At 33.8% G+C, this 20,591-nt stretch overlaps 2 protein-coding genes and 1 pseudogene across 2 annotated transcripts; all 3 read left to right on the plus strand.

Moving 5' to 3' along the window:
- The first annotated feature begins 735 nt into the window (after positions 1-735).
- LOC132309590 (mannan endo-1,4-beta-mannosidase 2-like) lies at positions 736-3,996 on the plus strand (annotated as a pseudogene).
- A 1,685-nt stretch (positions 3,997-5,681) lies between these two features.
- On the plus strand, positions 5,682-6,258 carry LOC132307240 (uncharacterized). The gene has a single exon (XM_059804950.1). The coding sequence runs from the start codon at positions 5,683-5,685 to the stop codon at positions 6,115-6,117; it is 435 nt and encodes a 144-aa protein (XP_059660933.1). The 5' UTR covers position 5,682; the 3' UTR covers positions 6,118-6,258.
- A 7,110-nt stretch (positions 6,259-13,368) lies between these two features.
- On the plus strand, positions 13,369-19,402 carry LOC132307239 (mannan endo-1,4-beta-mannosidase 2-like). The gene is made up of 5 exons (XM_059804948.1): positions 13,369-14,367; positions 15,137-15,334; positions 17,018-17,140; positions 17,916-18,130; positions 18,490-19,402. The coding sequence occupies exons 1-5, from the start codon at positions 13,987-13,989 to the stop codon at positions 18,896-18,898; spliced, it is 1,326 nt and encodes a 441-aa protein (XP_059660931.1). The 5' UTR covers positions 13,369-13,986; the 3' UTR covers positions 18,899-19,402.
- The last annotated feature ends 1,189 nt before the right edge of the window (positions 19,403-20,591 follow it).

The raw sequence follows: 20,591 nt of genomic DNA on the forward strand, positions 1-20,591 counted from the left end.
GGAAGGCCGATTTGGAATGATGGATCGAAGGTGAAGGGGAATTTGGAAGTGAAAGATCCAAAGATTGCAGAGGAGGGTGGTTCAAGTTGGACCGAATGTTTATCTTTCGTAGTGACCCCGTCCCCGCCTCATGCTCCGATCATCACAAAACGGATGCGATTCATGGATGATGAAGACCGTTATGAGGATTTGGGTGTTGGGAGGAGATTGTCTAGGGTGCTTGAGGCTGAATTCGAACTGGCCGTGGAGAGTGGTTTGGGGAAAAACAGGTTAAGTCCATTGATGATCAAAAAATTGAAGAATGTTTGTGTAAAAAGTAGAAGAATTGGAGCATGTGGGAGTACAACATGGGAAAAGCGTGGTTCAATTAGATTATTCCGATGAGTAGTTGTCTTTGTTTCTTATACTTTATATATACACGGTGATCCATTTATCCGTCTTTATTTCAAGAGTTATCTCAAGGTAATATATATATCGCATTGGTTTTCTCTTTTCTATATTCCATAAGAAATCTTAACGATGTTAATTTTTGAGGTTATTTACTAAAAGATAACTGCTCCATACACTTTGCGCCATACATACAATGCTGTATGGAGCAAAGTGTTGGGCTTTGAAAAGGACATGAGTACAACGCATTCATGTAGCAGAAATGAGGAGGTTACAGTGGATAGTATGAGTAACTTAAAAAGATAAGTAATGAGCATGTGAGGGGAACATTAGGTATAGCGTCTATAGATGATAAAATTAGGAAACGTAGACTTTGGTGGTATGACGATATTCAAGGTAGATGATGCACCAAGGGGAAGAGTTGTTTGCTTAGAAGGTAAGCAACAAAGAGGCTGAGCAAAACTTTCGTGAGATGAAGTAATTAGAAACAATTTCAAAAAATTATATCTAAGAGAAGACAATGTATATAGATGGCTGACCCCATCTATATGGTATAAAAGATGATGATGATGATGATTTACTAAAAGATAACTATATAGTCAAATTGAAATTCACTTGGTTTAGTCTTGTTGGAGAGCCTTAAAATATATCTACATATCAATTACACTTTTGTGTTCCTTTTCAAGTTTAAGAATATTACAGTTCTTTTCCATCTCAAGGCTGACATTGATGGGCTGTTATGATACATTTTTTGTATTTAAACTTTGTACTTTGCTCCGAAGTTCTTATGATGATGAACAAATCTTATGAGATCATACATTAAAATTCTAAAATGCCTCTATGCAAGACAATTTTAAGAGACAATAAGGCCATTCAAATGCTTTCAGAAGCACAATGACTTGATTTAAATGTTGTGTAGACTGTAAAAGCATAATGGATTGAATAAGTTTCCACTGAAAGACTCTATTAATGACCCATCGGAGCATTTGTAATAAAACATAAAATTTTGATCGAGAAAAAGAAGACACCAGTCAGATTATCATGATCAATGGCTAGAAGAAATTCTTCAACTATCATGCAAGAACTTGGGACAAGAAAAAATTCTTCAATCATCATGCAAGAACAGAAAAACATGATGATTAACAAGATGAAATAAAGAATATATGTCCTGTTTTTGCATGACTGTTGGAATTCTGATAAATTCAGATTGTGATTATGGTGTCAGGTGTCACCTTTAAGACATGAAGCAGTGAATCTTACCACACCCAATGTTTATTCTTTGGCACAGTGACAGATTCCAATTCTAAGAAAGATTACCCAATGCTTCTACAAATCCACTTCAATTTGAGTTGGAGAAGAGAGACCTTCCACAGTCCCACTTCCACCCCACCCCGCCTCTCACCCTAAAGAAAAAATAAATAACCTAACAAGATAAAATAAATAAGTAGAATACAGGTTCACTAATTTTTTGAAAATAATTTTTTCTTTTCCTTTTTTCTATGCAAAGATTCTGACAATAAGCTTAGGCTCTATATTATTATTATTATTATTATTATTATTATTATTATTATTTTGTGTCAAATAACCTACCAACAAAGTGATAAATAAATACTTTCCAACTATGTTGGGCTTGGCAGCGTAAATCATGAGAAGGCTTTATATTTCTTGGTTTGCTGCGGAGTTCACTGTATATATATTTTTTCCTAGTTTAGTTCATGATATTATTATTGAGTTCTTAAACAATGTTATTGCTATTAAATAAACTTCTTTTTGCAGACTGTGCTGACAAGGAAGAATATACTATCACTAGAATTGAATCTAGGAATGATCCAACTATCTTTGCATGGGAGTTAATTAACGAGCCCCGCTGTATTACTGATCCTTCAGGCGATACCCTCCATGTAAGATGTTTATTCCTTTCAACTTCCTGAAGTGTAATATAGATATAGTTGTAGAGCTTTTAACCTAGAATGGAAAAATAGGATTCATGACCTCAAGTAGTTGTGAATAGGCTTTGTGGAGTTGAGTAGAGCATGTATTTGCAGAGCTTTTAGATTTTGGTCAAGATGCTAGTGATATGTCCAACTAGTGACTTCGTATTATTAGCCAATCTTCAATGAACCTTTCACATTTTTTATCACTATCAAATGTCAGTAGAGTGAAGGTGTATGTCTGCATTACAATCATTAATCTCCACTATACAAACCAGGGTAGGGTACCATTCTAGTAGTGTTGCTTAGTTCTGGTAGTTCTGTATGGTGACTGCCCTTTATGTTAATACTTGCATAAATGAGGTCAAAGTCATTGAAGTACTTCAACATGGAGCTAGTACTTTTGACACGGTCCCTGTCAAGCTCACATTTGCTGCTATATATATATATATATATTTAAATGTGGTTTTTCCCTTGTGAATAAATTATATTTTACTAAATTTCTTGTAATAACAGTTTTATCAGTCAAGGATTCTAATATCTGTGTGGTTGTGCGCATGCATATGTAATTCTTTGTTTCTTTATCTGTTCTTGTTCCTTTTGTTTGGGTACATTCCAAAAAGACTCATTTACCTTTGATTTACTCGGAGAGGGAGAGTCAATGATTGAAAGAGAGAGATTATCTTCTTTCAATGTTGTCCAAGTATGAATTTATGTATGAATATAATTGCAGGAATGGATAGAAGAAATGTCAACTTTCGTGAAATCAATTGACAAGAACCATTTACTGACTTTGGGCCTAGAAGGATTTTATGGCCCTAAAAATCCCAAAAGGTTGACAGTCAACACCTCAGAAGCAATTGCATCCAGACTTGGATCTGATTTTATTCGCAACAATGAGATCTCAACCATTGCTTTTGCCTCAATTCATATATATCCTGACCAGTGGTAAGCTTTTGAAAATGTTGTACTTCATATAATGCCAATATTTGCAATTAGATCTAGTGAAAAATAGTGGTGTACATATATCTCATTTGAGGAAAGAAAGCAAAAACTTGGGGTTGTTTGAAAAAACCTTTAAGATAGTGCCCGTTGAACAGAACTTGACAAAAGTTTTTATATTTTCCCTCTGTCATTTGGTTATTGTTCAATAATCGATTCAAACTTCTCTGGAAATTTGTTAGAAGACTTCTTGAGGTCCATGTTCTGGTTCAACTTCATAGTGACTGCAAATTAAATATCCCAGAGTCTTTGCCCGATTCTTGTTTCAATTCAGAGAAAAAAAAATATAAGGGTTGAAATTATATTATCTTTTTCATTGATGGTGTTACATCCAATTTATAGAACAGAACCTAGCTAAAATAGGTAACTAATTACCTACCAATTAGCCCTAAATCAGGGAAAAAATAATGCAATCATACAGCTGTACTATAAGAGATCAAATCTCAACAATTCTTCAGTTGATCTAAAGTCCATTATTTTCCTTTCTCTTTTTGATAGGTTAAAGGCGTAAAAACTTAATGTTAAGCTGAAATATATCTCCAAATGGATGGCTTCGCACATTGAAGATGGTGACCAGCAACTGAAGAAACCTGTCATGTTTACTGAATTCGGATTGTCAAACCTGAACAAGGATTTCTTGTCAAACCTGAAAAGGCATCACAGAAGACCTCTTTAGCTTTAATGCTTTATTTGTGAGGGTATTAAATGATTTACTGATTAAATCATTAAAGGGAAGAGGGCTTTATTCATTAGTTACTTTTGGACAATGAAGAAGACTTGAAAAGTAAAAAAAAATGGGGAGGAAATAAGTTCAAGAAGAAAAAGACTTGATGTTTGGAAGGATGATTGGTTACCTGTAAATAGATCTCTACCAGTTCAAAGAGTGGTGGATCTGATAAATATTTCTTCCACTTATGGAATGAAAATCTTGTAAAGGAGACTTTTAATTGCAGAGATGTTGAGCTTATATTGAAGTTACCTTTGAGAGAATCTGCAGGGGAGGATCAGATTGTTTGGGGTCCTAATTAGAATGGTATATCAATTAGCTTTCATGGTGAAGGTTCCAGCTTGTGCAGACCTCCGATTGCTAAACTGGTGTGGAAGATATGGCCTTTAAGGTTGAGTTTCGATTCTACTGATAGGATGTGGTGGAAACAGAGGTGGGCTCAAGTCTGTGTGATATGTGGAAATTGATGAAAAGGGGTGATGTGCATTTGAGTTTAGCTGCCTTTGTTTGTCGCAGATTATGAAAGTGCAGGAATGAATGGGTGCTCAACAAGATGAATTTTTTTATTTTTTTACTTATTTATTTATTTATTTATTTTTTGAATTTAATGATGGTCAGAGGCAACACCAAGCCATTGACATTGTTGATGTTTCCTCTCTGGCTGTGTCGTCTTCATGGGTATCTCCGGCAATTGGTATGCTTAAGTTTAATTTTGATGCTGCTCATCTTTCTTCTACAAATGAATGGGTGGGGGTTAATTGTCAGAAAGTTAAGTATGATGATAGACCATTAGCTTCCTTCTTTATCCACAATGTTGATAATGCTGGGGTCGCTGAAGTGATGGTCCTTCGGGAAAGCATAAAGATTACAAGGCTTTGGGGGTTATAAGATTATTATAAGGCTTTGTGATTTTCGAAGAGGTTTGCAAATCTTTCTCCTTTTAATCAGCCCCAAGTCTAAAAAGGAACATAAATTAATACCCACCCCAGCTTCGTTTCAATTTCTACTGAAAATATTGTCACCATAATACCATCTTTCTGGAAAGTCAAATTTTCCTGGAAAGTCCCTCTGGAATTGATTTTCCATCCAAACAAGCAGAGTGGCCTAACCCTTGTAACACTTTGGGCAACGAACTCCCTCCGGTCTCTAACCGACAAAACCTTCCAATCCAACTTCAACTGCACGCCTCTCTATACGTATTCCCTCCCTCACGTGAACCTCTATTATAGGATTATGGCTTCCACATCTCTGATCTTAATTCCAGATCAGATCCTTCCTCTATCTCTACCTATATATCTTGTATATATATATATATATATACACACATCGAAACTCTAAATGATTCAAGGGTTTTATCAACTCGCATTGTCCACTATTGGTACACCTCATAAATTGTTGAATCTCAATGGTTTTGAGGATGAAAAAGAGTGATGATTACCCTGTTATTCGGGTCAAATTTGCATAACCCAATCCCAATGTTAGATCATTAAAGTCACCCTATAAACTGTTAAATTTCTATTAGGTCTTCACTTTCACTCCCAACTTTGAGTCATCAAGAATGTAAATTTTGTTGTCAGACATTGTATATTCCATGAAATAGTTGGAAATTCAGCTGAAAAATCTTGTTTTAGATCGATGAGGTCATCCGGGTTCTTCATAATCTGCATTCTCCATTCAAGTATAGCTCTAACATGTGGTGCTCTGATAATGTTCTATCTGAATGAAATCTCAGTGTTTGGTCATGGCATTGAAACAGCTAGGAAGCTGTTGGGATCGACGCCACACGATCAGTTGCTGATACAAATCTCGGATTCATTCGTGGGTTTGCTTCTATTTGTAATTGGGTTTCTGCTGTTTATGGTGGCTTTTGTTAACGACATTGAGTTTCAGATCTTTTTCGCGAAAGGATGTGTCCTCCTCCATGTTTCAATGGCACTGTGGAGGGTTTTCTTTGAGAGGAGGCTTGAAGATTTGGCTCATGATTGGCCAAGGCAATTTGTTGGTGATTTCATTTTGTCACTTTCTTGGGTCTTCTTTTTGGTTTATTCTTGGAGGGAGAAATATGATTAGTTTGAATAAGAAATGTAATTTGATTTCTGTATTCTTTAATGGATGAATTGGGATTGAAATGGTTGAGAATTACAGGTTTCCTGAGCTGGTTATTTTTGTTTCTGTGCTGTGAAGTAGTGCCAATTGGAGAAGATGAGCAGATCTGAGTCTATGGTGTTTGTATCTTTTGGATATGCTTTTGATTCACTTCCCAATAAGAAAAAGAATATCGTTTTTTATTCAGTTCTGAAACTTCCTTTTTTGGGTACTTTTTGTTACTTGATATTGATAATGGAGCACATTGTGTCTTGCTGTTTTCGTGTGTATATATATATATATATATAGATAATAATATGTCTTTCTTCAGTCAAGGTCAAACCACTCTAGCAAATTTTCCCATCTACATGATTTTAGAGTGGTGAAACATTTTATAGAATTAATTAAGCCGTTTGTCACTCCTAGAGTTTAGGCTATTTTCAAATGTGTTGTAAACTTTCTTCTATAAATAGCGTCAACTCTAATGTCTAATGGAAGAATGGAATTTTAACCATTTTTTTGTTTTCAAAAAATTGAAAATTGAAAACTGTACAAGAAAAAGTCTAATTCTACAAAATGTTTCACATTGACGGTCCTAAAATCATGGAAGCGACGAATCCGGTGGAGAGAAGTGACGGGGAATCCCGTGGAGAGATTTTTTGCTTAATTGGAGGAAGGTCCATTACCATCTTCACTTTGCACAGGAGGGGATTTGATTCTTTGTGACATGTAAACATATAAGGTTGCACCAAGTATTGACAAATTAGGTACAAATTGTTTAATATTTAAAGGTTCTGATCGTATAAAGAAAAACTTGAGAGGTGTGTAAAAAAATGAGGTTCTAATCAAAAGTCTTCCAATTTGTCTCACTTGATTGTGAAGACAACAAAAACTGCATAAAGAAAGAAAGAAGGGCTAGAAAGCAGCATCCTACATTCTTCTACGGTCAATCTCTCTCAACTTAAAAGAACAGAAACACTACTTTAGTGGATAAAAAAGTGTTTGAAATATAATCATTCTATGTAATATAACTTGGACCTTCTTCCTAGTTCTTTAAATATATATACATATTGTTTACGAATTCGTTTTCATGTCAATTTTTTTTTTTTTTAATCAAATCAATTGGTTTTCAACTTTTGACCTTATTTGGGGAAGTCCTAACAACCCAAGATTTTCTATTTTGATTATGAGGGAGAGACAGGTCACAATCATAGTTGCTAATTGATAATCAAATAGAAAATGTCATGAATAATAGACACACTATACTTTAGTGGTAACTGAAATGTTGAAAATAAACTCATCTCAAATGCACTAATATTATATTTGGGATACGGAATCAGTGATTTAGATTTAGGATGATAGTCGTCAAACATAACATAAGATATATTTGGAAACACAGAATTAATGATTTGAATTCGGTACTCCCAAACATAACATGTAATAAAAAAATATATAAAATTTAAAATAGCAAAAATTGACTCACGTGACAATTAATGATTAAGATAAAACATTTAAGATAAGTACTATCCTTATTATTATTATTATTTTAAATGCGGCTCTTGTTAGTCACTCTATTTATTTATTTTATTTTATTTATCATTACAAACGCGCAAAGGCCAAGTCATCAATGATAATACAAAGGCAAAAGTTAAGTTAGGCATACAAATCTTGAAGCAAAATAAGAAAAAATGAAAAACATACTCTAAATTTATTGAGAACAAGAGTAAAATTTTAAGAATGAAAATCACCAAAGGAGAAGAGTAGTAACAGGAGTGACCCAAAAGTCTGGCCATCATCAAGGCAACAACTCCAAAGTTACATCCACGAGGTATCTCAGACAGGAAAAAACCACCCAAACCCACACAAGATCAAATCAAGTGAAAAAGAGTAGCTCCAGTATTTTTTATAAATAATTTATCAAAAAGTATTCGAATAATTCATTACAACTATTCATGAGAAAGAATATAATAAAATCCATTTGTGATAAATGGTTAAAGAAATAATGCATTGGAAGGTACCTTAACCAACAAATCATGTATCAATTTCATAATCTAATGTTCAGTCCTTTTCATTACTTGATCTGGAATATTGGTGGTGGTCACGCTTAATATATTTTGTCGGCAATAGCCAATAATGCCTCCATACCCGCTGTCGGTGGCTCTTACTTCTTTGGTATTTTGTGGTGGTTTTGTTGATTTATTTATACAAATTAATAATGAATTCATACATCATCATCATTCTTTAAGACAAATGGTTTAAGACAACCAAGACAATCAATATTATTAATCTTACTCATTCCTATTATGAAAATCCATTACTCTTCACATATTTATTATCAAGTAGGACAATTATTATTCAGCAATTTATTCTTAGTTTGGTAGTAGTAGCAAATTGCTGAGCCATTTAAAAAAGTATTTTTATTTCAAAATTTTGTTTTTAAGTGTGTTTGGTGACCACAAATGAATTATTGCACTCTAATTGTCTTTTTCTTGTAAAGAAGACGAAAAAAAAAAAATGTGTTACTATTATCAAATATAACAACACTCTATTAAAAGATATTATTGTAAAATTAGTAATAAAAGTGTATGACCAAACAAGTTAAAAAGTGTTTTATGCCAGCTAGTATAATAGGTTTTTTTATTTTTTGGTTACAATAGTAACTTCTAACGAGTCCTAGTTAAGCATCATTATCTTATTTGGTTTTGTATTTAGAATACACACACACACACTTCGAAAGCTAACAAACTTTAACCGAAATGTTGGGCCCCGATAATTTCATGTGGCCCCAAACATGGTCCCATATATAGGCATCACGAAAGCTTTTGGGCCAACACATTGATTAGTGTTGGGGTTATTGGTAGAACTGAAGGTTCATAAGACAGGCAAAACAGCAAAACAGCAAAACAATCAATTTGTAGGTGATGCAATTTATGTGAGTATTCCAAATTTAGACATACGTGTTATATGTCATATTTCACACAACAAAAAAAACACAAGTCATTATCAACATGATGTTATAGAGCTAACTACATGATGTTATATAGCTAACTACATGATGTTATAGTTAATTAGTATATATGTTTTTTTTAAAGTGAAACACTCTTCAATAGCATTGGTTCTTTGTCTATATATATATATATATACCTTATAGGTAGAAATTTATGACACACAGTAAGCTCCAATCTATTTTGCCCACATCTATATTTTTTTTAAAACAAATATATATCACTATGCACATATGAAGTTATAATTTACTATTATATAATAACTTATAACCGTAGTATATATTGTTAAATTTATTATGCGGAAATATAAGATGTAAAATAGAAACATGGAAGAAAGAAAAATAATACATTATATACGTGGTTAGGCAATAAGGCCTACATTCGTGGATCAAGAACCACTTATGCTATATTTCTCTTATTATTTTTTAATATGTTTATATTGTGTTGACACACAATATATAGGAAATAAAATTGACAAAAAGGAATAAATCAAGGAGGAAAGAAATGAAACAAAAGGAGTAAATCAAGGAGGAAATAAAAGAAAACGGTGGTGGAGCGAAAAACATCCAAAAGGCCGGAACAACGCCGAGAAAATGGGTCGGAGCAAAGTTGAGAAATGGGCCGGAGCAACACTGGGAGACTTTCAGGTAATCCATCTAAGAAATGAAAAAGATCCAGAATAAAGTCAATAAAAGGTCGGAACTAAGCCGGGAATAGTTGGAACAAAGTCGAGAAATACTGAAACAAAGCGGGGGAAATGGCCGGAACAAAGCTGGGGAAGTGGTCGGAACAAGGCTTTGGAGCGTTAACTACCGTCGGTGAAGGAGGAGCGCTTGTAGCGCTAGTGAGATCTACTCGGAGGAGTGTCTACGCGTGACGGGGAAAACAAACAAACCATGTTAAATTTATGATGCGGAAATATAAGATGTAAAATAAGAAGATAGAAGAGAGAAATATAACACAACATATTTATAGTTCGGCACTAAGGTCTACATCCATGGATCAAGAGCCACTCAAGTTACATTTCTCTTATTATTTATTGATATGTTTACTTTGTATTGATACACAATATGTAGGAAATAAAGTTGACAAAATGAATAAATTAAGGAAAAAAAGAAGGAAAACAAAATGAATAAATCAAGAAGGAATGAAAGGGAAAATATATATATAAAAGGAAAGAATGAAGTAGGAAATAGAATATAATACATATATATATATATATATATATATATATATATATATATAATATATATTTCAATATATATTGTTTTTGGATGCAAACATTTTCATCTGACAAAGTACAATCATGAAAGCAAAAGTTGTAGCCTTACATGAACAACTCAACCATAATTGATAGAAGAAGAGGCGAAACAAGTCAATAGGAGGACGTACCTAAGGCTTCAATAGAAGAAGAGGCCTCCTTTATCATAATATTAGTTATATACTCCTTTTCCTAAATTATTTATGCAATATTATACTTATTAATTACCAAAAAAATTGCTCTTGCATTGGTCCATACTAGTTTCTTTTATATTAGTTATATAGATTATATATTAATAAATTATTTATGCTTGTTTATTGTATTTTTTTTTTTTGTTTTTTGGTCATTTCAAAAGCATAAAGGCGGCCAAGCTAACTGTAGTACAAAGACAAAAAGTAAAGCCAAAAAAGACATATAAATCATGAAACAAAACAATAAAATGAAAAATAGGCTCCAAATATGTGAAGAAAATAGAGCCTAAAATTCTGCAATGGAACCACCATGGGAGAAACGCAGCAACAGAAGTAATCCAAAGACCTAGCCATCAGTAAGGCAACAGCTCCAAAGCTACAACCACAAGGTACTCCGACATCTAAAACTTCGCACAAGATCAAATTAAGGAGAAAAAAAATCAAATCTGGGCAGAAGTACTAAGGATGGCAAATTTCCCATCCCCATCGGGTCCCCGCCCTGCCCCGCCCCGTTTATAGCAGTTATGGGGACCCTTTTATGTAAACGGGGATGGGAATGGGAGTAAATTTTGAAAACCCGCCGGGGTCGAGGACGGGGGCGGGGATGGGGTAAACCCGCCCCGCCCCGATTAAGTATTAAATTACTAATGTACCCTTACATTTAATAATTTATTACTAAATTAGATTTATTATATATATGAAAATAAGAAAAATTATGTTTTTTTAAAAAAATAATATATGTTAATCGAAACTGGGGCCGGGGATGGGGATAAGAGGTCGGGGGCGAGGGCGGGTATGGGGGTGGTGGTGAAATTTTAAGCTGGGATGGAGGCGGGGATGGAGATTGAAAAATTCAGCAGGGATGGGGATGAGGAATGAGATCCCCGCCCCGCCCCATTGCCATCCTTAGGCGGGACAAGACCTAGATTGGAGATCTAGCAAGAGAAAAATAACAGATTTGCTCATGTGAGCTGAAAACAAACCTAATAGGAACAGATCTAGCCAAACAAAAACAAAAAAGGGCATAAAAAATACCCACATGCACTTATTGAAACACACCGAGTTTATTGTAGTAATGGGAAACAGCTATTTGCTCCCCGCTCCCATAGAAGGGAGCAGGAGGCACGTAGGGAATAAGACTAAGGTTGGATAGAGAGAGAAAGTTAGAGAGAGGTGGGAGAGAAAGTATTTTGTGTTCACATACACACATAATTGGATTGGAAAAAAAAAAATACACATGCTCTTTTATTGGTCCATTCAAGTTTCTTTTATATTAGTTATATATATATAGATACATATTTTAATAAATTATTTATAATTTGTGTATTGTATTAATTACCAAATAAACATATGCTTTTGTATTGGTCCACACAAGTTTCTTTTATATTAATTATATATATATATATATATATATATATTAAGAAATTAGTTATATTACCAAATAAATATATATGCTCTTGTATTGAAGAATACAAGTTTCTTATATATATATATATATATATATATATATATATATATAAGAAACTTGTATTCTTCAATACAAGAGCATATATATTTATTTGGTAATATAAATAATTTCAGATGTATTTATTTGATAATTACTAATACAATACACAAACATAAAAAATTCATGAATATATATATATATATCTATACTAAGTTTATTTTAATTACTTCAAATACTTGTTAAAACACCTTTTGGACTTCTAATTTTTAAATTATATTTGCACACCAATACTTGTTGAAACATTTACTATTTAATTTGTTGACTCTCTTTCACGGAAATTTGCAAGTTAGGTAAAGAGAATTTTTTTAATTAAAAATCATTAGTACCTTAATACTATAATCAATATGAAAAGACCTAGTCTAACAAATTCGTTTTAGGCCTCAAATTACATCAAGTTGATCTCAAAACATTTTGCACAGTTGCTAAATTATATTTAGAGGTAATATGAGAGGAAGGGATTTAGATTCTCTCCCATTGAACTTTGACCAACGCTATTCAAAGTAGACAGTTAAATTGAGAATACAATATCATATAACAATATTACAAAAATATCATATTCTTGATTTAATAGTGTTTCAAGTGGATGTTGCTTAAGGTTTTTTTTATTTTTTTATTTTTTTCAAATTAACGCCTAGAACACGTCCTCCTGGACCTGCCCACATGGCCCTTCATTCATAAAGTGATCACGTGAAGACTTTTGTGGTTTGGGCCAGTCAATTTATTTTATTTTTTCTTGTTTCTCCTTTTATTTTTTATTTTTTTCACAGAAGAAAAACAGAAGCGGACAATGTTTAATGTGACTGAATAGAGAAATAAGGGGATAGCTACGTGGGATTTGAGCCAAAATGATACAGTATTTATGGTAAAATCATCATTATTTAGTTGAATTAAAAAAAAAAAGAAAGAAAGAATTTTTTTATCAACTGTCAATTTAATGAATTTTGAATTATGTTTTTAATTTTATAATTATAGTAAAGTTGAACCTTTTAAATTTTTATTTATTTTCCTGCTTAAGGAAGGAATATTCACAAAAAAAGAAAGAAAAAAGAAAAGTAGAGGTGTAGCATATGTTTGGAGTTAATCACGGGCCAAGTTTAGACTTTAGAGAAATTGTCAAACTTTGAAGTCTTGTTCTCTTTTATTTCAATGACGCTCGATCAAATAGTAATTATATATTATGCCCAAAGAAAGAGCTTAAATGGTCTCTTAGTACAGTATTAAGATGGCCAAAAGGGCCACATGAAAATAAATAATTAAAAAATAAATAAAGAACAAGAGTATTGAATGAGCCTGTTCAGTACAATATCAAAGTTGAAGATCTTACCCAAGGAAAAGAAAATTTTGAAGAAAATCTCGGAAAAAACATGAACCCAGATCAAATTGGGCACTGGTAGCTACCAACATTCCACCAAACACCTCCACGACCATCTTCAACCTATTCAAGTTTTACCGTTCTTTTTTGTCAAATTTGAGTAGGGTCAAGTTGGCTGTACCTTAATTGGTTCACATTCCTTTACAAAAACCCATTATCAGATTAGCAAAATACAAATCCCCCTCTCTCTATCTCTCTCTCTCTCTCTCTTTCTCTCTCTAACAGAGTTACAAATGTATGGTGAAGTTTCGTATGGGTGTTTGATGTTCTGAGCTTAATTGATGATTCTTGAAGTTCTGTGGTATTCTAAAGTAATTTTGAGTACCCTTTACGGAAAGGGATCTGGGTGTCCTTGAAGATCTTGTTATCATTGGATTTAGGACTAAAGAGATCTAAAGGGTATAAAACCCTAATCTGGGTTTCTGTGTTTTTGACTATTGCTTAGATTTGGAGTCCAAAGGGTACTCAAGAATCACTTCTAGTTCTAGTTTTGGGTGGTGGGGTTTGTTATTTGATTTATGGTTAAGTCACCAGCAAGGAAAATGGTATCAGGAAATGGGCTATTTTACCCAACAATTGGCTTTGCTTCATGTCTTGCTTTCATTTACCTGTCTTTTGGGGACTTGTGGGTCAATTTTGATGAGCAACCAAAGATGGGTTTTGTGGAGAGGAATGGGACTCAGTTCATGGTGGATGGTAGAGCCTTCTACATTAATGGGTGGAATTCTTACTGGCTGATGGACCAAGCTGTGGAGGGTTACAGCAGACCCAGGGTCAGAGCAATGCTGCAAGCCGGTGCGAAGATGGGGCTCACCGTTTGTCGAACTTGGGCCTTCAATGATGGTGCCTATCATGCCCTTCAGATTTCGCCTGGTAGATTTGATGAGCAAGTATTCAAGGTATAAGAAAATTTCCAACTGTTCATATTCTTGTATTAGTTTGATATAGCTCATCTTACACTTGTTCAGCTTTGTAGTTTAGATAATGTTTACAAAAATTGATTTAGATATCTATTTGTATGTTTGTTTGAACTTTCTGCTTCAGATAATGGTCATCTTACACATTAATGGTTGAAATGGAATTAGGAGCACTCTTCTGAATCTAATGCTTTTGAATTGATGATCCCTCAGAAACAAACCTGGAGGAACTGATGTTTTGTTCTGCTCTTTAATCCTAATCTGCCAATGTAGAGTTCAAAAGAATCTGAATTGGAAACATTAATATGCATTTTCTTATCATATTTTCTTTACTTTGTTATTTCTATTTTCTGAGTTGATCAATATTTCTTTTGTTGTTATTGGATCAATCTTAAATCCTGTAAAATTACAAAATTTACTGAACCCTGTTGAATATTGACCTATCAAGTTGACAGGTATATGTTGCTGGTAGTTTGGTAGAATTTACATTAAATTCCGATATGCATGGTAGTACATAAATTGCTGGTAGTTTGGTTATCTTATATATATTTTGTTGAAGTTTGTTTTATTTTCATGTTTATTCATAACAGTGGCCCATGGATTGTTGAAGTAGATTTTATCATGCCTAATTTAATAAGTGCCAAAAGGCCAAATTGGCACGTATATGGTGATAAATCTCAGTAAAAATAAACATTTCTCATTGTTTTCCCGCTTTGGAAATTTTCAATTCAATGACTGGATTGTATGGTAGGCACTGGATCATGTCATTGCAGAAGCTAGACAACAGGGAATCAGGCTGCTACTGAGCTTGGTTAATAACTTGCAAGCATATGGTGGAAAGACTCAGTATGTCAAGTGGGCATGGCAAGAGGGCATCGGTTTAAGCTCTTCTAATGATTCATTCTTCTATGATCCATCCATCCGTCTTTATTTCAAGAGTTATCTCAAGGTAATCTATATATCTCATTGGTTTTCCCTTTTCTATAATCTATAAGAAATCTTTACGATGTTAATTTTTGAGGTTATTTACTAAAAGATAACTGCTCCATACACTCTGCGCCATACAATGCTGTATGGAGCAGAGTGTTGGGCTTTGGAAAGGACACAAGTACAACGCATTCATGTAGCAGAAATGAGGAGGTTTTAAAAAGATAAGTAATGAGCTTGTGAGGGGAATATTAGGTGTAGCGTCTATAGATGATAAAATTAGGGAAAGTAGACTTTGGTGGAATGACCATATTCAACGTAGATCTGATGATGCACCGATTAAAAGAGGAAGAGTTGTTTGTGTAGTAGGTAAGCGACAAAGAGGCCGAGCAAAACTTACGTGAGATGAAGTAATTAGAAACAATTTGAAAAAATTATATCTAAGAGAAGACAATGTGTAACAGGAAAGAATGGAAAAAGAGAATTCATGTGGTAGACCCCCATCTATATGGGATAAAAGGCAAGGATGATGATTTACTAAAAGATAACTATATAGTCAAATTGAAATTCACTTGATTTAGTCTTGTTGGAGAGCCTTAAAATATATCTACATATCAATTAGACGTTTGTGTTCCTTTTCAAGTTTAAGAATATTACAGTTCTTTTCCATCTCAAGGCTGACATTGATGGGCTGTTATGATACATTTTTTATATTTAAACTCTGTACTTTGATCCAAAGTTCTTATGATGATGAACAGATCTTATGAGATCATACGTTAAAATTCTAAAATGCCTCTGTGCAAGACAATTTTAAGGAGACAATAGGGCCATTCAAATACTTTCGGAAGCACAATGACTTGGTTTAAATGTTGTTTAAACTGTAAAAACATAATGGATTGAATAAGTTTCCACTGAAAGACTCTATTAATGACCCATCGGAGCATTTGTATTAAAAAATAAAATTTTGATCAAGAAAAAGAAGACGCTAGTCAGATTATCATGATTAAGGCTAGAAGAAATTCTTCAACTATCATGCAAGAACTCGGGAAAAGAAGAAATTCTTCGATCATCGTGCAAGAGCAGAAAAACATGATGAATAACAAGATGAAATAAAGAATATATGTCCTGTTTTTGAATGACTGTTGGAATTCTGATAAATTCAGATTGTGATTATGGTGTCACCTTGAAGACATGAAGCAGTGAATTTTACCACATCCAGTGTTTATTCTTTGGCACAGTGACAGATTCCAATTCTAAGAAAGATTACCCAATGCTTCTACAAATCCACTTCGATTTGAGTTGGAGAAGAGAGACGACTCCCCTCCCCACCCCCCCACCGCGTCCCTCACCCTAAAGAGAAAATAAATAACCTAACAAGAGAAAATAAATAAGTAGAATACAAATTCACCAATTTTTTGAAAATAATTTTTTCTTTTTTCTATGCAAAGATTCTGACAATAAGCTTAGGCTCTATATTATTATTTTGTGTCAAATAACCTACCAACAAAGTGATAAATAAATACTTTCCAACTATGTTGGGCTTGGCAGCGTAAATCATGAGAAGGCTTTATATTTCCTGGTTTGCTGCATAGTTCGCGGTATATATTTTTTTTCCTAGTTTAGTTCATGATATTATTATTGAGTTCTTAAACAATGTTATTGCTGTAACATCTTTCATGAAGTTTAATAAACTTCTTTTTTGCAGACTGTGCTGACAAGGAAGAATACTATCACTGGAATTGAATATAGGAATGATCCAACCATCTTTGCATGGGAGCTAATTAACGAGCCCCGCTGCATTACTGATCCTTCTGGCGATACTCTCCAAGTAAGTTGTTTATTCCTTTCAACTTCCTGAAGTCTAATCTAGATATAGTTGCAGAACTTTTAATCTAGAATGGAAAAATAGGATTCATGACCCCAAGTAGTTGGGAAAAGGCTTTGTTGAGTCGAGTAGAGCATATATTTCTAGAGCTTTTAGATTTTGGTTACGATGCTAGTGATATGTCCAATTAGTGACTTTGTATTATTATCCAATCTTCAATGAACCTTTTGTATATTTTATCACTATCAAATGTCAGTGGAGTGAAGGGGTATGTCTGCATTACAATAATTAATCTCCACTATACAAACCGGGGCAGGGTACCATTCTAGTAGTGTTGCTTAGTTCTGGTAGTTCTGTATGGTGACTGCCCTTTATGTTAAAACTCGCATAAATGAGATCAAAGTCATTGAATTACTTCAACATGCAGCTAGTACTTTTGACTTGGTCCCTGTCAAACTCACATTTGCTGCTTTATATATATATATATTTATTCATTCGTAGTTTTTCCCTTGTGAATAAATTATATTTTACTAAATTTCTTGTAATAACAGTTTTATCAGTCAAGGATTCTAATGTCTATGTGGTTGTGCGCATGCGTATGTAATTCTTTGTTTCTTTATCTGTTCTTATTCCTTTTGTTTGTGTACATTCCAAAAGGACTCATTTCCCTTTGATTTACTCGGAGAGGGAGAGTCAATGATTGAAAGAGAGAGAGATTCTCTTCTTCTGTTTGTTCAATGTTGTCCAAGTATGAATTAATGTATGAATATAATTGCAGGAATGGATAGAAGAAATGTCAACTTTCGTGAAATCAATTGACAAGAACCATTTACTGACTTTGGGCCTAGAAGGATTTTATGGCCCTAAAAATCCCAAAAGGTTGACAGTCAACCCCCCAGAAGAGTGGGCATCCAGACTTGGATCTGATTTTATTCGCAACAATGAGATCTCAACCATTGATTTTGCCTCAATTCATATATATCCTGATCAGTGGTAAGCTTTTGATAATGTTGAACTTCATATAATGCCAATATTTGCAATTAGATCTAGTGAATCAAAGCGGTGTATATATATCTCATTTGAGGAAAGAAAGCAAAAACTTGGGGTTGTTTGAAAAAACCTTTATGATATTGCCCGCTGAACAGAACTTGACAAAAGTTTTTATATTTTACCTTTTTCATTTGGTTATTGTTCAATAATCGATTCAAACTCCTCTTGAAATTTGTTAGAAGACTTCTTGAGGTCCATATTCTGGTTCAACTTCACAGTGACTGTAAATTAAATATCCCAGAGTCTTTGCGTGATTCTTCAGTTGATCTAAAGTCCATTACTTTCCTTTCTCTTTTTGATAGGTTAAAGGCGCAAAAACTTAATGTTAAGCTGAAATATATCTCCAAATGGATGGCTTCACACATTGAAGATGGTGACCAGAAACTGAAGAAACCTGTCATGTTTACTGAATTCGGATTGTCAAACCTGAACAAGGATTTTGAGCCTTCTCAGCGGGACAGGTTATACAAAACTGTTTTTGACGCCGTATACAAATCTGCAAAGAAAAAGGGGTCTGGGGCTGGATCTTTCGTCTGGCAGTTCTTGATTGAGGGAATGGAAGAGTATAACGATGATTTTGGGGTCGTCCCATGGGAAAGGCCATCAACATATCAATTGATTACAGGACATTCATGTAGGATAGCAGCAATTCAGGGTGCTTTGGTTTCACAGAAGACACACTTGAAAAAACTGTGTTTGCGAAGGCGGTGAAAATCTTATTCTTCCGGTGGAGAAACGAATTTCTTTGTGCGGGGAAATTTGGTTTTCTTGAAGTACTTTCTGAAGGTTGTTGAATGCAGGGAATTAGTTCTGTACCATGTTCGTTCATAGCTAGTTAATACACCTCAAACTTTATGGAACAGAAATTCAAAAAAAAAAAAGGCACAAATTTTCATAAATTGTTCTGAAATGTAGTGTTTTGGAGATTGTCAATAGATTTATTAAGGATCAACTCCTAAAAGAAGCGTGAATTAGAGTGATAGATATGTTAGGCCATGGCTGAATTGTACCATTTGCAAGACGATTTCAGTTAGTTATAGAATTTGAAGTTTGAAGAACATTGAAAGCCTTTTTACTGCCTCATGCCCATTAGGAGGACTTCATATGGTGTGTTAATGTTTCATTTTATCCTCTGTCATAGCCATTATTAATTTATTTTCGACATAGTTGTATGATAATCTCTCGATATTATTATTTCTAGTATTTTCCTGTTCATGAGTATATCCAATTTCTTCTCATAATTGAATGAGTATCCTTTTGTTATCAACTTGTGATAAAAGGACTCGAGGGGATATGAGAGTACGATTTTGTACAATATGGATATTTCATTCAATACATATATATATATATATACACACACACATATTTGGAGGATGAGTCTCTATGCACAATCTCTGTTAAGTTGGAGTCGAACAGAAATGCAATCCTGAGAAGCTAAAAGGTGTCTTATGAATCCTATCATACAAGTTTAAAATAGTTTTGCTGTGATTATTAAAAACCTCATTTGTCTTGCTCCTCAAACTCGATTGAAAAACTTCACAAGGGCTATTCCTCCTAAGTCTGCTTACTGAAGAATTGGAGAAAGGATTCTCGACACCTTTAATACTTTGTTATATGTGTATATCATGTTGTCACATAAGTAAAAGTGGACCTTATCACTACTCGTTAGTTAGTAATCAACGCAAATAGTAGGTCTGGTGCTAGCCCAGCAACAGGACATGTATTGTTTGAGGCCTTTGGCTTGTGTTCAAAACCCACCAGCATCTTTCCCCTCCCACTTTAACCTTTAACTCTCTAACCTCACTAACCATGCCAAATCAAAAAAAAAAAAAAAAGAGGTAATCAGCCCAATGAAGTTTTTCTCTCAGAATTGAGAAGCTTGACTTTTTTGTTTCCAATCTCTTCTTTCCACTAATACAATTGGCGCAATTAAGTTTTTCTCGCAGAATTGAGCAGATTGACTTTTTTTGTTTCCAGTCTCTTCTTTCCATTCTCAGCGTCACGAAACATTTTTTTTCGATGGAGTTATAAAACATTAATATCATGAAACCTGTCTTGTCTTGAGAAGAAATATAAAGTTATTTCAGACTTCGTAATGAAAAAGATACTCGTAGTAGGTAGCATCTAGTATTTTAATCTGGGTTCAAACTATGGATATTGATTGTTGCATTATTGTTGGTATAACACCGAAATAACCAATTAATGCTTTCGGTTTTGTTCTTTTTGTGGAAACAAAGTTCAAATAGTAGAAAAGGTCACATAATACGTTTATGTGTTTTGCTTCGCTATGGAAGTAAAATCCATTATTAAACAAAACCTAATGGTACGTTTGGTTGGAGAGGGATGTATGAAAGGACAGGAGAGAGCTCCATTTTTTATTGGAAGGAAGGGAAGATAAGTAAGA

Source organism: Cornus florida, unplaced genomic scaffold (assembly GCF_030987335.1).
Source record: "Cornus florida cultivar Cherokee Brave unplaced genomic scaffold, ASM3098733v1 CherokeeBrave_3.0.0_Hap2_Chr05, whole genome shotgun sequence".
Classification (NCBI taxonomy): Eukaryota; Viridiplantae; Streptophyta; class Magnoliopsida; order Cornales; family Cornaceae; genus Cornus; species Cornus florida.